Source organism: Emiliania huxleyi (genome assembly GCF_000372725.1).
Source record: "Emiliania huxleyi CCMP1516 unplaced genomic scaffold EMIHUscaffold_1, whole genome shotgun sequence".
Taxonomy (NCBI): Eukaryota; Haptophyta; order Isochrysidales; family Noelaerhabdaceae; genus Emiliania; species Emiliania huxleyi.
Window position 1 is genome coordinate 1,228,320 of NW_005202428.1, and position 16,311 is coordinate 1,244,630.

Below are 16,311 nucleotides of genomic sequence, written 5' to 3' on the forward strand. Positions count from 1 at the left end.
GTGAGGCGAGTATTTGCCACCGGGAGCTCGCCGCCGCCCCTACACCGCCGCCGCCGCCCTCCCGAGGCCAGATAATAGCCCAAGTCGAAGAGTGCGCCCCGCCCTCGGTATCTGGGTGGCAGGCGGGACTAGAGAGGCACGCCAGAGCACGGCCGGGGACGCGAGCCGCCATCTTGGACTGTGAGGCGAGTATTTGCCACCGGGAGCTCGCCGCCGCCCCTACACCGCCGCCGCCGCGCTCCCGAGGCCAGATAATAGCCCAAGTCGAAGAGTGCGCCCCGCCCTCGGTATCTGGGTGGCAGGCGGGACTAGAGAGGCACGCCAGAGCACGGCCGGGGACGCGAGCCGCCATCTTGGACTGTGAGGCGAGTATTTGCCACCGGGAGCTCGCCGCCGCCCCTACACCGCCGCCGCCGGCGCCGCACTCCCGAGGCCAGATAATAGCCCAGTCGAAGAGTGCGCGCCGCCCTCGGTATCTGGGTGGCATACGGGACTAGAGAGGCACGCCAGAGCACGGCCGGGGGCGCGAGCCGCCATCTTGGACTGTGAGGCGAGTATTTGCCACCGGGAGCTCGCCGCCGCCCCTACACCGCCGCCGCCGCCCTCCCGAGGCCAGATAATAGCCCAAGTCGAAGAGTGCGCCCCGCCCTCGGTATCTGGGTGGCAGGCGGGACTAGAGAGGCACGCCAGAGCACGGCCGGGGGCGCGAGCCGCCATCTTGGACTGTGAGGCGAGTATTTGCCACCGGGAGCTCGCCGCCGCCCCTACACCGCCGCCGCCGCCCTCCCGAGGCCAGATAATAGCCCAAGTCGAAGAGTGCGCGCCGCCCTCGGTATCTGGGTGGCAGGCGGGACTAGAGAGGCACACCAGAGCACAGCCGGGGGCGCGAGCCGCCATCTTGGACTGTGAGGCGAGTATTTGCCACCGGGAGCTCGCCGCCGCCCCTACACCGCCGCCGCCGCCCTCCCGAGGCCAGATAATAGCCCAAGTCGAAGAGTGCGCCCCGCCCTCGGTATCTGGGTGGCAGGCGGGACTAGAGAGGCACGCCAGAGCACGGCCGGGGGCGCGAGCCGCCATCTTGGACTGTGAGGCGAGTATTTGCCACCGGGAGCTCGCCGCCGCCCCTACACCGCCGCCGCCGCCCTCCCGAGGCCAGATAATAGCCCAAGTCGAAGAGTGCGCCGCTCGGAAAAGTGAAATTTCGTTTCACATGAAATGTGAAGTGAAAGTGAAAGTGAAATCGATTCGCTGTTTCCATGTGAAATCACGAACCCTGGAGCGTGGCCCGTGGCGCGTTCTCGGTGTCTTGTGAGTCTTGTTTTATCCGCCTCTCTAAGTAAGGGGGCGAGCGGCGGGCGAGATAAAAAAAGGAGATCGTAACAAAACAGAAGAAAACACCTGAAATGCTCTAAACACCACCTTCTCGACGTCTCTCCCCGGCAGCGGCACGCGGCAGCACACGGAAGCCAAGGACGGCGAGAAGAGCGGCCGCACCCCCAGCGAGGCGCTCAAAAGGGGACCCGTCGCGGCGGCCCTCAGAGGAACAGGTCCAGCTCGGTACGGCCATACCGGTTGAGGACGTCGTCGGCGATGCGCGGGTACGCAGCCACCATTGCCGGCTGCGACCCGATGTAGAGGTTGTTGTAGATCTTCCAGTAGACCTCGCGAACCTTTCGCGCCGGGTGGAAGAGCCCCTGCAACGTGTAGAGGAGCACGGCCGTCGGGCCGAGGCAGCAGCGCATGCCCTCGATGGCCTCCATGACGGCGTTGATGACGTGGGGCGACGTCTCGAAGATGTTTGGCCAGAGCAGGTTGAGGCAGTGCTGCATCGCGTCCTCGAGCCCGAGCCCGACCGAGCCGAGCGCCATGTGCTTGACCGTGGTGCACGCCGTCTGCCGGTGGACCAGGTCCCGGTCGATGAGCGCGTCCTGGCGAGTCCGAGGCGGCGGGAGGGCGCCGTGAGAGCGGGGCGAGCCCTCGGTGTCGGCGGGCCGTCTGTCTCGGCGGTGCCCTCGCAGCGTGGCTCAGAGGTGGGTCAGAGGTGGCTCGAGAGGCGGCTCTAAGGGGCGAGGCGTCTCTCAGGGGGCACCGCCCGCGCCTCGAGGAGCGGCACGACGGCGTACACGTAGTCGCGCCCCATCTCGCCAATGTACTCGAAGAGGAAGGAGAGGGACTTGAGCACGCCGTTCTGCACGTTGAGCTCTGGGATGCGGTACTCGTTGAGCAGCCCGGGCAGCACCTACGAGCGGGCGCCCAGAGGGTACCAGCAGGGCCCCCACGAGGGCACCCGTCGAGCACCCCGGCCGGCACCGTGAACGGCGAGCACGTCTCGGCGACGATGGCGATCGCGACAGTCGTGCAGACGCGGTTCTGCCGCTCCTGCACCTTGAGGTTGTTGAGCAGCGTCGCGAGCACGTCCTGCGGCCCGATGGCCTTTGCGATGTAGCCAAAGGTGTTGACCGTCGCGCGGCGGATCGCCTTTTTGTGCGCGCGCAGCATGTCGAGCAGCTCAAAGCAGATGCGCATCCACTCGCGCGCGGAGACGTACTCGGCGCCGCGGTCGGCGATGCGGCCGACGAGGTCGATGCAGTTCTCCTGCACCACCTCGTGCCGGTTCTTGAGGATGGGCGTGAGGCGCGGCAGCAGGTCCTTGATCGGCGGCGTCATCTTGGTCATGCCAATCACGTTGACGATCGCCTTGAGCGCGCCGAGGATGGAGCCGAGCACCTCGGGGTACTCCTCGCCGAGGTACTCGTACAGCACCACGCCCAGGTGGCCCATCAGCTGCTCCTCGTTGCACGCGCGCATCACGACCGCGACGCGCGAGATGAGGTCCGCCGCCTGCTGCCGCACCTTCGCGCTCTTGTTGTTCAGCCGCCACTTGATGGTGCCGCAGATCTGCGGCAGGTACGGCTTGGTGCGCGACCCGAGCGCGGAGACGATGGTGCCGAAGCCGTTGAGCATCACCGCGGTGTCCTCGTTGGTCTGCTCCTGGAAGGCGTACAGGATGCCGTCGACGAGCTGCTCCTCGAGCCGCTGGTCAATGTCGGCCGCGGAGAGGGACGAGATGACCTTCTCGACGGTCTCCATCACCATCTTGCGGTACGGCTCCGACTCGTCCTTGAGGTCCTCGACGATGCGCGTGACAATCTCGGAGGCGCCGACCTTCTTGGCGAGCTCCTCGGTCGTCTCGACCAGCGCGCGGTAGTTGCGCCGGTCGAGCGCCATCCGCCGCACCCAAAAGTTCTTGAAGAACTCCGGCAGGATCTCGGCGCGCACGTACGCCGGCTGCACGCCCTCCGTCGCGACGCACTGCTTGACCACCTTGAGGACGATCTTCTTCATCTCCTCGTCGGGCGAGGCGAACTCGCGCAGCAGGATGATCATCACCTCGCGCGTGTAGTAGTTGGCGTACTCGGCGTCCATGAGCGGGATGATGAAGCCGATCGCCTTGAGGAAGGCGGCGAGCCCCTTGCCGCGGTGCTGCCGGATGCCCTTCCAGAGCGGCTTGAGGACCGAGTCGAAAGCCTCGATGCCGTAGGGCGTGGCCGCCTCGGCGAGCGCGGCGAGCGAGAGCGCCGTGATCGTCCGCACCTTTTGCTGCTCGTCGTTGAGCCCCGCCTCGATGATCTCCACCAGCGCGCGCAGGTGCGGCAGCACGGAGCACCCCATCAGGATGGCGATCTGCTGCACGATCTTGATGCCGGTGTGGCGCGCCTGCCAGCTCTTCTTCGAGTTGCAGACCGCCTTGAGGAAGGGGAGCAGCGCGGGCACGCCGAGCGCCGACGCGACCACCGAGAAGGCGCGCGCCTAGTCCCGGGCAACCTCAGGTGAGCTCGGGGGAGCCCGGGTGGAGCGAGGCCGCGGGGGAGGCGCTGCGCCGTCGTGTTGCGCACGTACTCGTCGACGTTGTCGATGTCGGGCCGCATGGTCGCAATCATCGTCGCGAGCCCGGCGGCCTTTGCGAGGTTGGCGATGATCTCGCGCCCCTCGACGCGCGCGTAGTAGTCCTCGTCGATGAGCAGCGGCTCAATCACGACGAGGATCTTGTGCACAAAGGGGCGCACCAGGTCGTCGAGCTTGTACAGAATGCGGTCGATCACCTGCGCGGCGAACCACGGCGACGGCGGTGAGAGAACGGCGGACGCGACACGGGGCGGGGGGGCGGGGAAAGCGGGGAGGGGGCGGCACCTTGACCAGCAGGTGGCGCTCCTGGTCCTCGAGCGTCGGCGACATGAGCAGCGGCAGGATCTGGTTGAAGAGGGGCCCCGCGCCAAACTCGCGCGCCTTGTCGGTGAGCTGGCGCAGCGCCTGCTTCCGCATCGGCGGCGTGCCGTTCTTGACCTTGAGCAGCAGCTTCATGATCTTCCGCTCGCGCGCCTCCTCGACCTGGGGAGCGTGAACGCGGGTGACCAAAGGTGGGAGGACGGTTTCGTGCACCGCATCAGGTGGCGGGCTACGAATACCGTGGCTGCGGCGAGAGCAGCGCGGTACAGTGATCGTGGGTGCAGTGGAGCACGCGTCTTCTCTCGAGGGCTCGCTTGCAGGTTTCGCATCTACCGCTGCCACCGTCATGTCCTCGATCTCCTCGTCCTCCTTGAGCAGCGGCGCAAAGTACTGGTAGTCCTCCGGCTTGACAAACGGCAGGCTCGCCGGCGTGGCGGGCATGTCCATCGGCCCGCCCGCGCCTATCAAAAGAAGGGTGCGACTCGAGAACCAGAAAGCTGCGGCCGCGCCGTCGGCCCGGCGCCGCGCCGTGCTGCTCCGACGGGATCTGGTAGAGCGGCGTCGCGCCCTCGGCAGGGGTCGGCGTGGCGAGGAGCTTGCGCGCCGGCGTGCGGATGGGCACGTAAGAGTCGGGCGGCTTGAGCACCTTGTACCCGCTCGGAGGGAAAAGCGCGTCGAGGTCGTCGTCCGTCAGCGGCCGGTTCCGCTCCTCCATCTCGCGCTCCCACCGGCTCACCTGGATCTGCTCGGGCGTCTGCGCGACGTCGTTGTTGAGCGAGCCGGAGCCGAGAGGGCCGAGGCCCATCCCGCCCACCGCCGGCGTCTGCGCGTCGATCGGCCCCACCGGCGTGGCGCCGATGTTGGCGTGCCCGTGCAGCGGCGTCGCGCTCGGGCCGCCTCCAGAGACGTTGACGGGCGTCTCGTCCCAGCGCGACTTTTGCACGGGCGTTGCGCCGAGCGCGCCGCCCCCCCCCGCGAGCGCGCCGGGCGCGGGCGTGCCTAGGGATATGAATGCAGCGGGCTGAGGGGCGTGAGCAGGAGTACCAGAGGCGATGCGACGCAGCGGCAAGGACGGCGTCACGAGAGCGAGTCGAGATCAAGCGGATGTGTCTTTCGCATCTGGGCAAAGCGCACTGTCCCATGCGCTGGTGGCGCCCGCGCGGCCGGGAGTCGGTGTCTCGTCCCAGCGGTTGCCGCGCGACGGCGTCGCGTTGACGTCCCCCACGCGCCCCGGGGTTGGCGTGCTATCCCAGCGGCTGCCGCCGTCCGCACCGCGCCCCGGGGTTGGCGTGCTGTCCCAGCGGCTGCCGCCGTCCGCGCCGCGGCCGGGCGTGGGGGTCGCGTCCCACTTGCTGCCTACGGTGTGAAGACACGGTGTGAAGACCCGGAGCTGACGATGTGGACCCGGGAGCGCGCAGCGCATTCGCGCAGTGCATTCGCACGACACAGGGCGGGCTGCCGCTCTAAGAGACGCTGAGCCCGAGGCGGAGAAGGCGAGGGGGAGGACACGGGTGTGCGGTCCGCATCTAGGAGGTGATGCCCGCGCCCGCAGCTGCGCCGCGGCCGGGGGTGGGGGTGGCGTCCCACTTGCTGCCCGCCCCCGCCTCCGCACCCCGGCCGGGCGTCGGCGCGGCGTCCCAACGGGACGGGGTGGCGCTCCCGGTGACGCGCCTGCAGCGGGGAGAGGGGGGGGGGGGCGGGGTGGGGGGGGGTGGGGGGGGGGGGCCAAAGGTAAAGGCCGAAGGGGGGGAAAGGCCGGGTCCTGAAGGGGGCTCAGAGCACCGCGCGGGCACGAGGGCTGCGGATACAGCGCCGAGGGCGCGAGTGCGCTCGCAAGACCGCCAAGCCCGTGCCCTCCCCAGCGGGGCGGCGTGTGCTCTGCATCCACGGCTCTGCATCTAGGGTCTGCATCTAGGGTCTGCATCTAGGGCGCCACGCGCCCCGGCGTCGGCGTCGCGTCCCACTTGCTCGAGTCAGGCACCCGGCCGGGGGTGGGGGTGGCGTCCCACTTGCTGCTCGCGCGCGGCACGGCCGGGGGTCGGCGTGGAGTCCCACTTGCTCGCGTCCGCCACACGCCCCGGCGTCGGCGTCGCGTCCCACTTGCTCGAGTCGACGGCGCGCCTGCGCAGCAGGGAGGGGAGGGGGGGGGGGGGAGGGGGGGGGAAAGGCGGGGTCGTGGAGTGGACTCGGAGCACCGCGCGGGCACGAGGGCTGCGGATACAGCGCCGAGGGTGCAAGCGCGATTGAAGCCGCCGAACCCGTGCCCTCCCCAGCGCTAGTTGGGGTGCGCGTTCCGCATTTAAGTGCCACGCGCCCCGGCGTCGGCGTCGCGTCCCACTTGCTGCCGCCGCCCCCCCCGCCAGCGTCGCGCCCGGGGGTGGGAGTCGAGTCCCACTTGGACCCGACTGGCGCGGGGGTCGCCACGTCGTCCCAGCGGGTCGCCTGCTTCTTGCCCGCCGCCGCGCTCGCCCCCGCATCCCCCGCCGCCGGCGCATCCCAGCGGCGCCGCTTCTTGACGCCCGTGGCGCCCTCCTCCGACTGCTCGGCGAGCTTGCGCCGGATCTCGTCCTTCTGGCGCGCAATGTCGGCCTCCGCCATTACGTCGCGGTACGACCGCTCCGACGACCCGCCGGCCCCCTTGGCGAACGGGTCCGCGCGCGACGGGGAGAGCACCCGCTGCCTGCGCGCGTGGTACTCGTCCTCGCGGTCGGCGATGCGGTTGGAGCGCTGGCTCATGGGGTCGTCGTCCTCGGGCTGCTGCGGCACCGCCTCGAGCAGGTGCTTTGGCGCCGTGAACGACGACCGCTTCGCGGCCGGCTCCGCGCCATCCTCCTGCGCCTCGCCGGGCGCAATCGACGTGTCCATGCCCGCATACCGGTCGGTGTTGTAGACATCGTCGTCGGCGATCGCGGTGAGCGAGGTGCCGCGCGCCTGCTGCGCCTGCCGTATCTCCTCGTCCACGTCCGAGGGCATGCCCGCGACTACGGCCGCCTGCAAGATGACGCGGGGCGCCGTGAGAGCGGGGAGGGCGCACCCCAACCACACGCCCGAGCCGCGGCCGCCCTCTCGGCACTGGCGCGCGGCCGCATCCTGCAGGCGGGCAAGCGGCCCCTGCGCTGCCCCCCCCCTCCCCAGGCAGGGGCCCCGGCTCACCACACGAGAGAGGGGTAGGGCGCCGCGCGCTACACTGGGGATCGCCTCCAGGCAGGCTGGAAGAAAAGCTCGTCCAGGAAAAAGCCCCACGGCAAGACTCTTTCACATGACAAGCAATCCCACGACAGCGATTGTGGGGACCCCGTACGTGAGGGGTGGAGGGGGCCCGTCCGCAGAGCTAGGCGGACGACTCGGCAACCGCGAGCCGCTCACTCGCTCACTCCCCTAGTCACTCCCCCAGGCCCGTTCCCGCATCTTCCCCGCCTCCTCCACCGGGCGGATCCGCTCCGCGCCGCCTCTCCCACCACCGTTCTTATAAACGGGCTGGCGCTGGCTGAGGCAGCCTCAGCCCGTATGCGCAGCCTGCTGCTGCTGCTCTCGCTCGCCGGCTCCATCGGGCTGGCGGCTCGCGGCGCAGGCCGTGCTCCTGGCGGCGGCTCCCGCAGGGTGAGCAGCACAGCTTCCTCTCGCAGATACACAGTCGGTCGTGGCAACGGAGGGAACTCTCAGGGCTCCGTTCGTAGCAATGCAGCCAACTCTCAGGGCTCCGTTCGTGGCGGTGCATCCTCCGGAGGCGGCAACAGCGGCAGCGCAGCCTCCACAGGCGGTCGTGGCAGCCACGGCCGCGTCGCTGGCAAGGGCGCCTCGTCGCTCTCGGCCGCCGACAACAAGGCGCGCAAGGCCAGCGAGCGGCGGCTGCAGCTCGAGAAGATGGAGACGAAGCTCGCGGCGGAGGCCTCCTTCTTCTGGCAGTGCGTCGCAACAGCGACGAGCGGCGGCGATGTCAGCGGCGCCTCTGGCCTCGCGCCGGCCGCGCGCGACGCGGAGGCGCTCTTTCCACCCGAAGCGGTGGCCAGCCCCGACGCGATCGACTTTTCGCGGTACGATGCGATCCCGGTCAGCCGGCACGGCGCCGGCGAGGCCGTGCCGCCGCTCGCGGACTTTGCAGACCTGCGGACCGAGCTGCCCTCGTTTGCGGCGGCCAACCTGCTGTCCGACGACCGGCTCGGGTACCGCGCGCCGACGCCGATCCAAAAGCACACGGTGCGAGCCCGGCGTCCCTCTCGGCTGGCCAGTGGGGACGGGCCTGGGGAGGAGCGCGGGACCGCGGCTGCATTGCAACAGGTGCCGCTCGCGCTGGCCGGCCACGACGTGCTCGCGTGCGCGCAGACAGGTCGGGGGAGCTGGTCCTCTTGACTGCCCCTGCGAGCGGCGTCTCTTCATGCAGCCAGCTGTGAGCAGGGTCCGGCAAGACCGCCGCCTTCCTGCTGCCGCTCATCGCACGCGTCGCTGACGCGGCGCCGGCGCAAGAGCCGTCAACACTCGGACCAGTTTGGACGGTCTCGGATCAACTCGGGTGAGTTCGGCGTAGGAGCCGCTCGTCGAGGCAGCGCTCGCGCTGCAGGCGGAGGGAGGCCAGGCTGGGGGAGGCGCGGAGGCGCGGAGCAACGCACAGGGTGGGCCGCAAGGGCGCGGCGGCTTCCGGCTGTCGAGGGCGGCAGAGGGGCGGTTGCGCGCGCGCGGCACGCCCGCCCGCCCGTCGGCTCTCGTGCTCGCCCCGACGCGCGAGCTCGCCCTGCAGATCGAGCGCGAGTGTGCCAAGCTGACCTTCGAGGCGCCACCGCCGCCGTCGGGCGCGCGGCATTGGTGTGCGTGCGCGTACGGCGGCGCGACCCCCGTGTGTGCCGCTGGACGCTCCGCCGCCGCCGGTACGAGAGCATCTCGCGGGCCCTCTCTAGGCGCAAACGCGCGCCCGCAGCTCGAGGTTCTCGCGGCGGGCGCCGAGATTCTGGTGGCGACCCCGGGGCGGCTCGCCGACTTTGTGGGCCGCGAACTCGTGTCGCTGGCGGCGGTCCAGGTTTTGGTCCTCGATGAGGTGAGAGCCAGCTTGGGAAGGAGCCGCCCGTCCTGGCGAGTAGAGGCAGGTGAAGCGCTCTCCCGAGGTCTCGTGGACCGGAGAGTTGAGCGGTGTCCCTTTCCACAGGACCTAAGCCGAGATTGTAGCCGAGGTTGTAGCCGAGATTGTAGCCGAGGTTGTAGCCGCGCGCAGCGCCCCTTGACGGCAGACCTCTGTGACGAGGCGGACCGGATGCTCGACATGGGCTTCGAGCCGCAGATCCGGCGCTGCCCGCCGAGGGGCCCGCCTGCTCGCCGTCTCTGAGGCGCAGCCTTCCTGTGACAGGCGCCTCGTCGAGCAGAGCGGGCTTCCGCCAAAGGAGCGGCGGGCGACGCTGCTCTTCTCCGCCACTTTCTCGGCGCCGATGCGGCGCGTGGCGGAGGCGCGCGCTTGCGGCAGCTGGCCGCGACACGTCCTCGACTCGTCCGCGACACGTCCGCGACGTGCCGAAGGCGTACTTGCGCGCGCCGCACGCGCGGGTCGAGGTTGGGCGCGTCGGCTCGTCCACGTCCGCCATCGAGCAGAGCCTCGTCCTCGCGTGCGACGGCGATACAGACAGACAGACAGCCGCCCGCCCGCACACTCCACCAAACGTGGTGCTGCTCGACCCAGGCTCACGCCGCTCGAAGCTCGAGCTGCTGCTGCCGCTCGTGCGAAAGGACGAGCGCTCCATCGTCTTTTGCGGCAAGAAGCACGTCTGCGCGGCCGTCCGCAAGCGGCTCGGCGCGGCGGGCGTGAGTGCGGTCGAGATCCACGGAGACCGCTCCCAGTCCCAGCGCGAATCGGCTCTCGCAGACTTCCGCGCCGGCGAGGCGGATGTACTTGTCGCCACAGACGTCGCTGCGCGCGGCCTCGACGTGCCAGACGTCGCGCACGTGATCCAGTTTGACTTGCCGAATGGACGCGACGAGTTCGACGCCTATGTCCACCGCATCGGCCGCACGGGCCGCGCCGGCAAGACGGGCAGGGCGACGTCTCTCTTCGTGCCCGGCGACGAGCCAAAGGTTGGCAACGGCGCGCTGTGGCTCGACCTCCACCGCACCTTTGGCGAGTGTGCTCAGCCTTTGCCTGCCTGGTTTGACGGTGTCCGACCGCCGAATGCGCGGCTTCCCGGCGGCGCGGCGGCCCCTGGTCGCTCGTCGTACGCCCGCAAGCGCCGGGCGAGGGCCGCGAGCCCAAGGACCGACTAGACTCGTGTTCGGAGTATCCCGTGTGTGGCGTGAATTACCCGACGCCACGCGCACTTGGAGCACTGGGAGTGCGGTCATTAGCCTCACCACGCCCCGATTCGTCTCATTTGCATTTGCATGACGATCGGCCGTCGATCCCCCGAGCCGGCTCGCCGAGCGCCGAGGTACGAGGGTCCTCGGCTGAGCTAGGCCTCGAAGGGCCTAACGCTAAGCGCACTGGTTGGGTAGTAGTCTAAGTTCTGAGCCTCGAGGCTGAGCGGGTCTAAGTGTGACTAGTCACGCTGGGGTGCTTACGCGGTCTAAGATCAGCGAGAGCCTCTTACATCGGCTAAGTCGGCCGTGGCACAGCCTGGGGCCAAGAGGCTCCCACCGTGATCAACGATACGGCGCTAGCCCCCAAATTTTCTTCGCCTGCGGCGGGCGCCTTCTAATCCGGATCGATCCTCCTCATGCCTCAGCAATCGCCGCCTCAGCATCCTCCTCTTCCGATTCTCGTTGCTCTTCTTGAGCGCAATCTCTAGCCAAACATTTCTCACATAAATAGCCTCAAGCTCAAACAAACGCATGTCAGAGAAGCCTGTGTATGCTGGTCCTCTTTGAACGATCCGCGCGTGAGGTAGATCTAGCATAGGGCCTTGTTGGCAGCAGCCAGCTTGTTGCGCTGCTTCGTTGCGATGAGCTGATTGGGATCGCAGAAGTGCATGCCAAGCACCGCCACGATCTTGAAGCAGAACACATCGCAACCGCATCGTCCGCACTGCCATCGGCATGCCGCGCCCGCCGCTTCGCCGCAGCCGCCTTAAGACACGCATAGCGGCAGCACATGCTACGGTGCGCGTACTTGAGCAGGAGTTGCGCGCCGCAAGTCGCGCACTGGCCCTGGGACAAGGCGATATGGCGTCGTGCGCGGCATACGTTGGTCGGGACGCGTCCAGGTATTTTTCGGGTAAACCTGGACTTTTGCAGGTATACCCGGGTTTTACCCGGATTTGGCCTTGTGCCGTCTAAGTTCATGGCCCCCGACCATACAGCGTCTAAGTCCGAGCCCGGCTCCGTGCGGGGGCTAAGTTGAGCGCTCGCTCGCTGCAGAGGCTAAGTGTAGAGCGACCCTCTAGCCCTACTACCCAACCATTCTAAGCGCTAAGGGTGTAGGGAGGGAGCCCTAGAGCCCTCGTGCCTACTTCAGAGCCTGGCGATGACCGATGTCGAGCGATGGGGACCACGCGTCCACGGACCTGGAGGCTCCACGCCACCGCGACACTCCCATCATGGGCATCTCCCATCTTTTTTATGACCAGTCCGTAGAACAGCCGTGTCCTTGATCTTGTGTGTCTCTTATCACCCTACTGTGGCTCGCACCTCAACCTCTCACAGACCAGCGCACAGCGCCATAAGGAGGTATTTTCTTCTCAATAACAAGGCTGTGAATCGGATTTTCCGATTAGTTTACTTGAGTAAATTCGCGGCGTTCGCGGCGAGCCGAGCCAGGCCACGGCGCTCGGCCTGCTGAGAGAAGACCTGCCCGGACGGCAGTGACAAGTTACCCGACAGCAATCGTCGACGGCAAGCTCGAGAACTGCGCCTCCAAAGTCGCCCAGATTCGCCTCTCGCGGCGCGCTGAGTTAGTATCGCCGGTGCGCCAGCCGGCTCTGCTCCACAGCAGGGCATGCCTGACTGGCTCCTGCTAGCCGTGCGTCCTGGTGGCATCCATAGCCAGCTCAGGTAGCCGCAGGAGGTCGCCTCGCGCACGACTCGGCGCCGCACATCACCGCTCCGCGTTACTACCGAGTTAGTATCGTCGACCCACAGAGACTGCTCTTCTGTAGGTGGAGCCGACAAACGCCGGCCGGGTCGGCCCCGCCGCCCCCATCGCCGCCGCCGGGGCGGCGGCGGCCTCGGCGGACCATCCGGCGCGCCGCGCGCCCGACGGGGAGGTGTTCACCACTCTTTTCTCCTCACCCCGCCACGCCTTCGTGCAGACGCCGTGGCACCCACCTCAGGCGCCGCCCGGACTCGGTTTACGGCCGCCCAAGTGCTTGGCTCGTGCCCAGCCGACCGGAAGGCGTTGCCCACTCACTGCTAGGCTAATCTCGGGCTGTCAAGCGGCGGTGTGGTGCCGTGAAGGGCACCGGGACCAAAACTACGACCATTAGTACCGTTCCCGGGCAGTGGATTTAATTCTGTCAAAAATCGAGATGTGCTCCGTGGGATGTATTGGGCTAGGATCATGCGTCCGGGAGGCCCCCCTTGCGTGCCGCAACGACCCACAGTCCTGGTACCACTCTGTTCACGTTCACAGCTGTAAAGTGGACCATATAACACCGATACTGGAGGCGTGGTGTGTTGGTGCCAGTGCGCGCGCCCGTGCCAGATTGTAAAATTCTTCCTTTACTGCAACCCTGTGTGGTGACGGCGTGCCGTTCTCCCATCCCTCCCTTGGGTTGTCGGTTTTCTTTCTTTCTTTCAGGCGACGGCAAAAATGCAAGCCCCGCCCCTGGCCACTGTTTAGAAGAGGAAACGAGCACTTAGAGCACTTAGAGGACCATCCGGCGCGCCGCGCGCCCGACGGGGAGGTGTTCACCACTCTTTTCTCCTCACCCCGCCACGCCTTCGTGCAGACGCCGTGGCACCCACCTCAGGCGCCGCCCGGACTCGGTTTACGGCCGCCCAAGTGCTTCTCGTGCCCAGCCGACCGGAAGGCGTTGCCCACTCACTGCTAGGCTAATCTCGGGCTGTCAAGCGGCGGTGTGGTGCCGTGAAGGGCACCGGGACCAAAACTACGACCATTAGTACCGTTCGCGTTCCCGGGCAGTGGATTTAATTCTGTCAAAAATCGAGATGTGCTCCGTGGGATGTATTGGGCTAGGATCATGCGTCCGGGAGGCCCCCCTTGCGTGCCGCAACGACCCACAGTCCTGGTACCACTCTGTTCACGTTCACAGCTGTAAAGTGGACCATATAACACCGATACTGGAGGCGTGGTGTGTTGGTGCCAGTGCGCGCGCCCGTGCCAGATTGTAAAATTCTTCCTTTACTGCAACCCTGTGTGGTGACGGCGTGCCGTTCTCCCATCCCTCCCTTGGGTTGTCGGTTTTCTTTCTTTCTTTCAGGCGACGGCAAAAATGCAAGCCCCGCCCCTGGCCACTGTTTAGAAGAGGAAACGAGCACTTAGAGCACTTGGGTGCACTTGGAGCACTTGGAGTGCAGTCATCAGCCTCACATCCAGGGCGACCGCGTTTTCTTCCTTCTTTCTTGTGACTGCAACCCGGTGCGGTCGGGTGCGGTCGGGCTCGCGAGGGCAGACGGATCCCCCCTGTGGAAAAGTGAGGCGTGGTCTCTACTCGCCATCTCTCGCCAGCCAGTCGGGCCGCTCGCATCCAATGACTGCGCCGCTGCTGGCTTCGCTGCTGCTGTCGTCGCTCAATATTTTTGCCGAAGTGGCCACGCCGCAGACCGTGACGCTCAACAACGGCCTAGTAATGCCCAAGCTCGCATTCGCCGCCAACGTGTGGCCCGCAGCGACTTGCCGCAACGCCACTCACCTCGCCCTCGACGCTGGCTTTCGCTTCGTGTGGTCGTCGGCGCTGGTGCACTTGGAGTGCCAGCGGGCGCAGCGCGAGGCGATTTCCGAGCACCCGACGGTACGGCGCGCCGACCTCTTTTTGGCGGGCACCGTCGATACGCAGGGCTGCGCCACACTCGACGACTGCCGCTCGGCCACGCTGGCCGGGGCGCATGCGCAATTTCGGATCCTCGGGCCCGAGCCGCTCGAGATGCTCATGCTCGACTATCCGAGCTCGGCCGGCTGTGCCGGCATCACCGGGCAGTGGCAGGCCTTGACCGCCCTGTACCGCGCCGGCAAGGTGCGCTCTGTGGCGGTGAGCAACTTTGCGGCTGCGCAGCTGTCGTGCCTCTTCTCTGCGGAGGGGGAGGGCGGCGCGGTGGTGCCGCCCGTGGCGAACCAGATGCGGTTCTACGTCGGCCACACCGGGGTCGACCTCGGACTCAACGCGCGGCACGGCATCGTCGTTCAGGCCTACAGCCCGCTCGGCAACGGCGCCCTGATACCCGCTGCTCCTGCTGCCACCAAGCTGGAGCCTCCCCGAGCCTCTCAGCCTTCTACCGTAGGCGCCCTCGCATCGGACCCGCTGCTCGCGGCGATCGGCAGGGCGCACGGCAAGAGCGCGGCGCAGGTGGCGCTGCGCTACATCCTGCAGAAGAACGTGACGGTCGCGACGCAGAGCACGTCGCAGGCCGCAGTACGCCTCAGCGGCGAGGCTGTGTAGAGGTGCGGAGCCAAGCTCTCGCCGATTGCGATAGGTGCACCTCGCCGAGGATGCCGCCCTCTTCGGCTGGAGCCTCGGTGCGGCGGAGATGGCGAGGCTGGACGTGTACCACCGCCGGGTGGAGAGGCTCGACGCGCTCCACGAGGCGACCGCCAGAGAGGAGGAGCCCGCCGGGGAGGAGGAGCCCGCCGGGGAGGTTGTGCCGCCGTCCTGCCCGCCCGGCACCGTGCCGTGGCCGGGCGAGGCGTGCGAACCCCTTCGACGCGCGGAGGCGTCCGCGCGCGCCTTTCTGCGCGCAAACATGTTCCCCTTCGACGCGCCCAACGCGGCGACGCTCTTCGACGACTTCTCGGCGAGCACTTCGTCCGGCGTCGCGCAGGCGACCGCCTCGCTCGCCCTCTCTGCGCGCACGCGGTTCGGCTGGGCGGCGAGCGTGCCACGCCGCCTCTTCGAGGGGTACGTGCTGCCGTACGCAAGCGTGAACGAGGCGCGGACCGATTGGCGGCAGCTGCTCTGGGAGGCGCTCACGCCGCAGCCGTGGGTGGAGGCGCTGCCGAACACGTCGTCGGTCGAGAGCGTGGCGGTCGCTGTGAACCGGAACCTGTGGGGCGCGCTAGGCAACCTGACGGGCCGGCGCGTGGCGACGCTTCCAGCAGCCTCCCCTGAGCCCAACACTGAGTGTTCTCCATGCAACCTTCCAGGCGCGAGGCGATCCGCTTCAAGTCGGACCAGACGCCGCTCGTCTACGACCCGCTCTCGACCATCCTGTTTGGCTACGCGTCCTGCACCGGCGTCTCGATCGCCTACGTCGACGCGCTACGCACGCTCGGCGTGCCGGCGCGGCTCGCAGGCACGCCCGCGTGGCACGGCAAGCCAGAGGCTGGCAACCACAACTGGGTGGAGGTGTGGCTCAACGCGACTGCTGGCTGGCGCTTCATCGAGGCGGCGCCCGCCGGCGCGGGCGAGACCTTCTCCGACCCGTGCGACAAGTGGTTCTGCAACAAGGCGCACTTTGGGGGGGGCACGCGCGTGTTCGCCGCGGCGTTCCGGAGGGAGGAATACGGCGAGGGGCGCGCGGCGACGCACTACCCGATGGCGTGGGACCTCGACAACAAGGGCGTGGTGGGCGTCGACAGGTCCGAGTACTATGCGAGCGTGTGCGGCGCGTGCGGAGGAGTCGAGGGTGCCGCGCGTTAAACGCTTTATGTGTTTAGAGACTAGCCGCTCGTGTCGTCACCGCCGGCCGACTACACGGTAAGGCATACGGACCTTGCAGAAAACCTTTTCCTTCTAAGCAGGGCTACACAATGACCCTATAGTGTGTGGGTGGTCCTGGCGAGTTGTGATGAGTAGAATTAGACTAGCCAATACTATTTTGAAGTTCATATATGAAAATACCAACTTGCCTATGTGCACGTCTCCGCCGCGGCGGCCCGGAGGCGGCCCGGCGGAGCGGTCAGAGCAGCACTGCGCGGGCCGGCGATCGACTCTCGACTATAGTACGGGCTCTATTGAATGGCCTCAAGGTGCTCTCTAGGGCTGCCCTATTCCGCTCGCC

At 67.7% G+C, this 16,311-nt stretch overlaps 3 protein-coding genes across 3 annotated transcripts; 2 read left to right on the plus strand and 1 right to left on the minus strand.

Moving 5' to 3' along the window:
- Positions 1-1,361: 1,361 nt before the first annotated feature.
- On the minus strand, positions 1,362-7,425 carry EMIHUDRAFT_447448 (hypothetical protein). Its single transcript, XM_005794102.1, has 11 exons — positions 7,381-7,425; positions 6,745-7,218; positions 6,257-6,326; positions 5,362-5,583; positions 4,770-5,124; positions 4,561-4,648; positions 4,192-4,389; positions 3,897-4,103; positions 2,311-3,810; positions 2,090-2,239; positions 1,362-1,928 (listed from the first exon to the last, which is right to left on the minus strand). Exons 2-11 carry the CDS (start codon positions 7,198-7,200, stop codon positions 1,536-1,538), a joined length of 3,639 nt encoding a protein of 1,212 aa, XP_005794159.1. The 5' UTR covers positions 7,201-7,218; positions 7,381-7,425; the 3' UTR covers positions 1,362-1,535.
- A 138-nt stretch (positions 7,426-7,563) lies between these two features.
- On the plus strand, positions 7,564-10,578 carry EMIHUDRAFT_447449 (hypothetical protein). The gene is made up of 8 exons (XM_005794103.1): positions 7,564-8,424; positions 8,506-8,554; positions 8,623-8,720; positions 8,753-8,837; positions 9,120-9,256; positions 9,324-9,348; positions 9,517-9,650; positions 9,730-10,578. The coding sequence occupies exons 1-8, from the start codon at positions 7,735-7,737 to the stop codon at positions 10,465-10,467; spliced, it is 1,956 nt and encodes a 651-aa protein (XP_005794160.1). The 5' UTR covers positions 7,564-7,734; the 3' UTR covers positions 10,468-10,578.
- A 3,269-nt stretch (positions 10,579-13,847) lies between these two features.
- EMIHUDRAFT_94965 (hypothetical protein) lies at positions 13,848-15,950 on the plus strand (the record flags this gene model as incomplete). The annotated part of the gene is made up of 3 exons (XM_005794104.1): positions 13,848-14,726; positions 14,788-15,356; positions 15,455-15,950. 3 exons carry the CDS (start codon positions 13,848-13,850, stop codon positions 15,948-15,950), a joined length of 1,944 nt encoding a protein of 647 aa, XP_005794161.1.
- Between the last annotated feature and the right edge of the window lie 361 nt (positions 15,951-16,311).

Excerpts from the sequence above, each read along its gene's own strand:
- EMIHUDRAFT_447448 (XM_005794102.1), bottom strand. The coding sequence starts at position 7,200 with ATGCCCTCGGACGTGGACGAGGAGATACGGCAGGCGCAGCAGGCGCGC. Across the intron at positions 6,327-6,744 it reads CGGAGGAGGGCGCCACGGGC|TGGGACGCGACGCCGACGCC; the intron begins GTCAAGAAGCGG and ends GACTCGAGCAAG. Across the intron at positions 5,125-5,361 it reads CGCCACCAGCGCATGGGACA|GCGGCCCGAGCGCGACGCCG; the intron begins GTGCGCTTTGCC and ends ACGTCTCTGGAG.
- EMIHUDRAFT_447449 (XM_005794103.1), top strand. The coding sequence starts at position 7,735 with ATGCGCAGCCTGCTGCTGCTGCTCTCGCTCGCCGGCTCCATCGGGCTG. Across the intron at positions 8,555-8,622 it reads GCTCGCGTGCGCGCAGACAG|GGTCCGGCAAGACCGCCGCC; the intron begins GTCGGGGGAGCT and ends AGCTGTGAGCAG. Across the intron at positions 9,349-9,516 it reads GTGGACCGGAGAGTTGAGCG|GGGCCCGCCTGCTCGCCGTC; the intron begins GTGTCCCTTTCC and ends CTGCCCGCCGAG.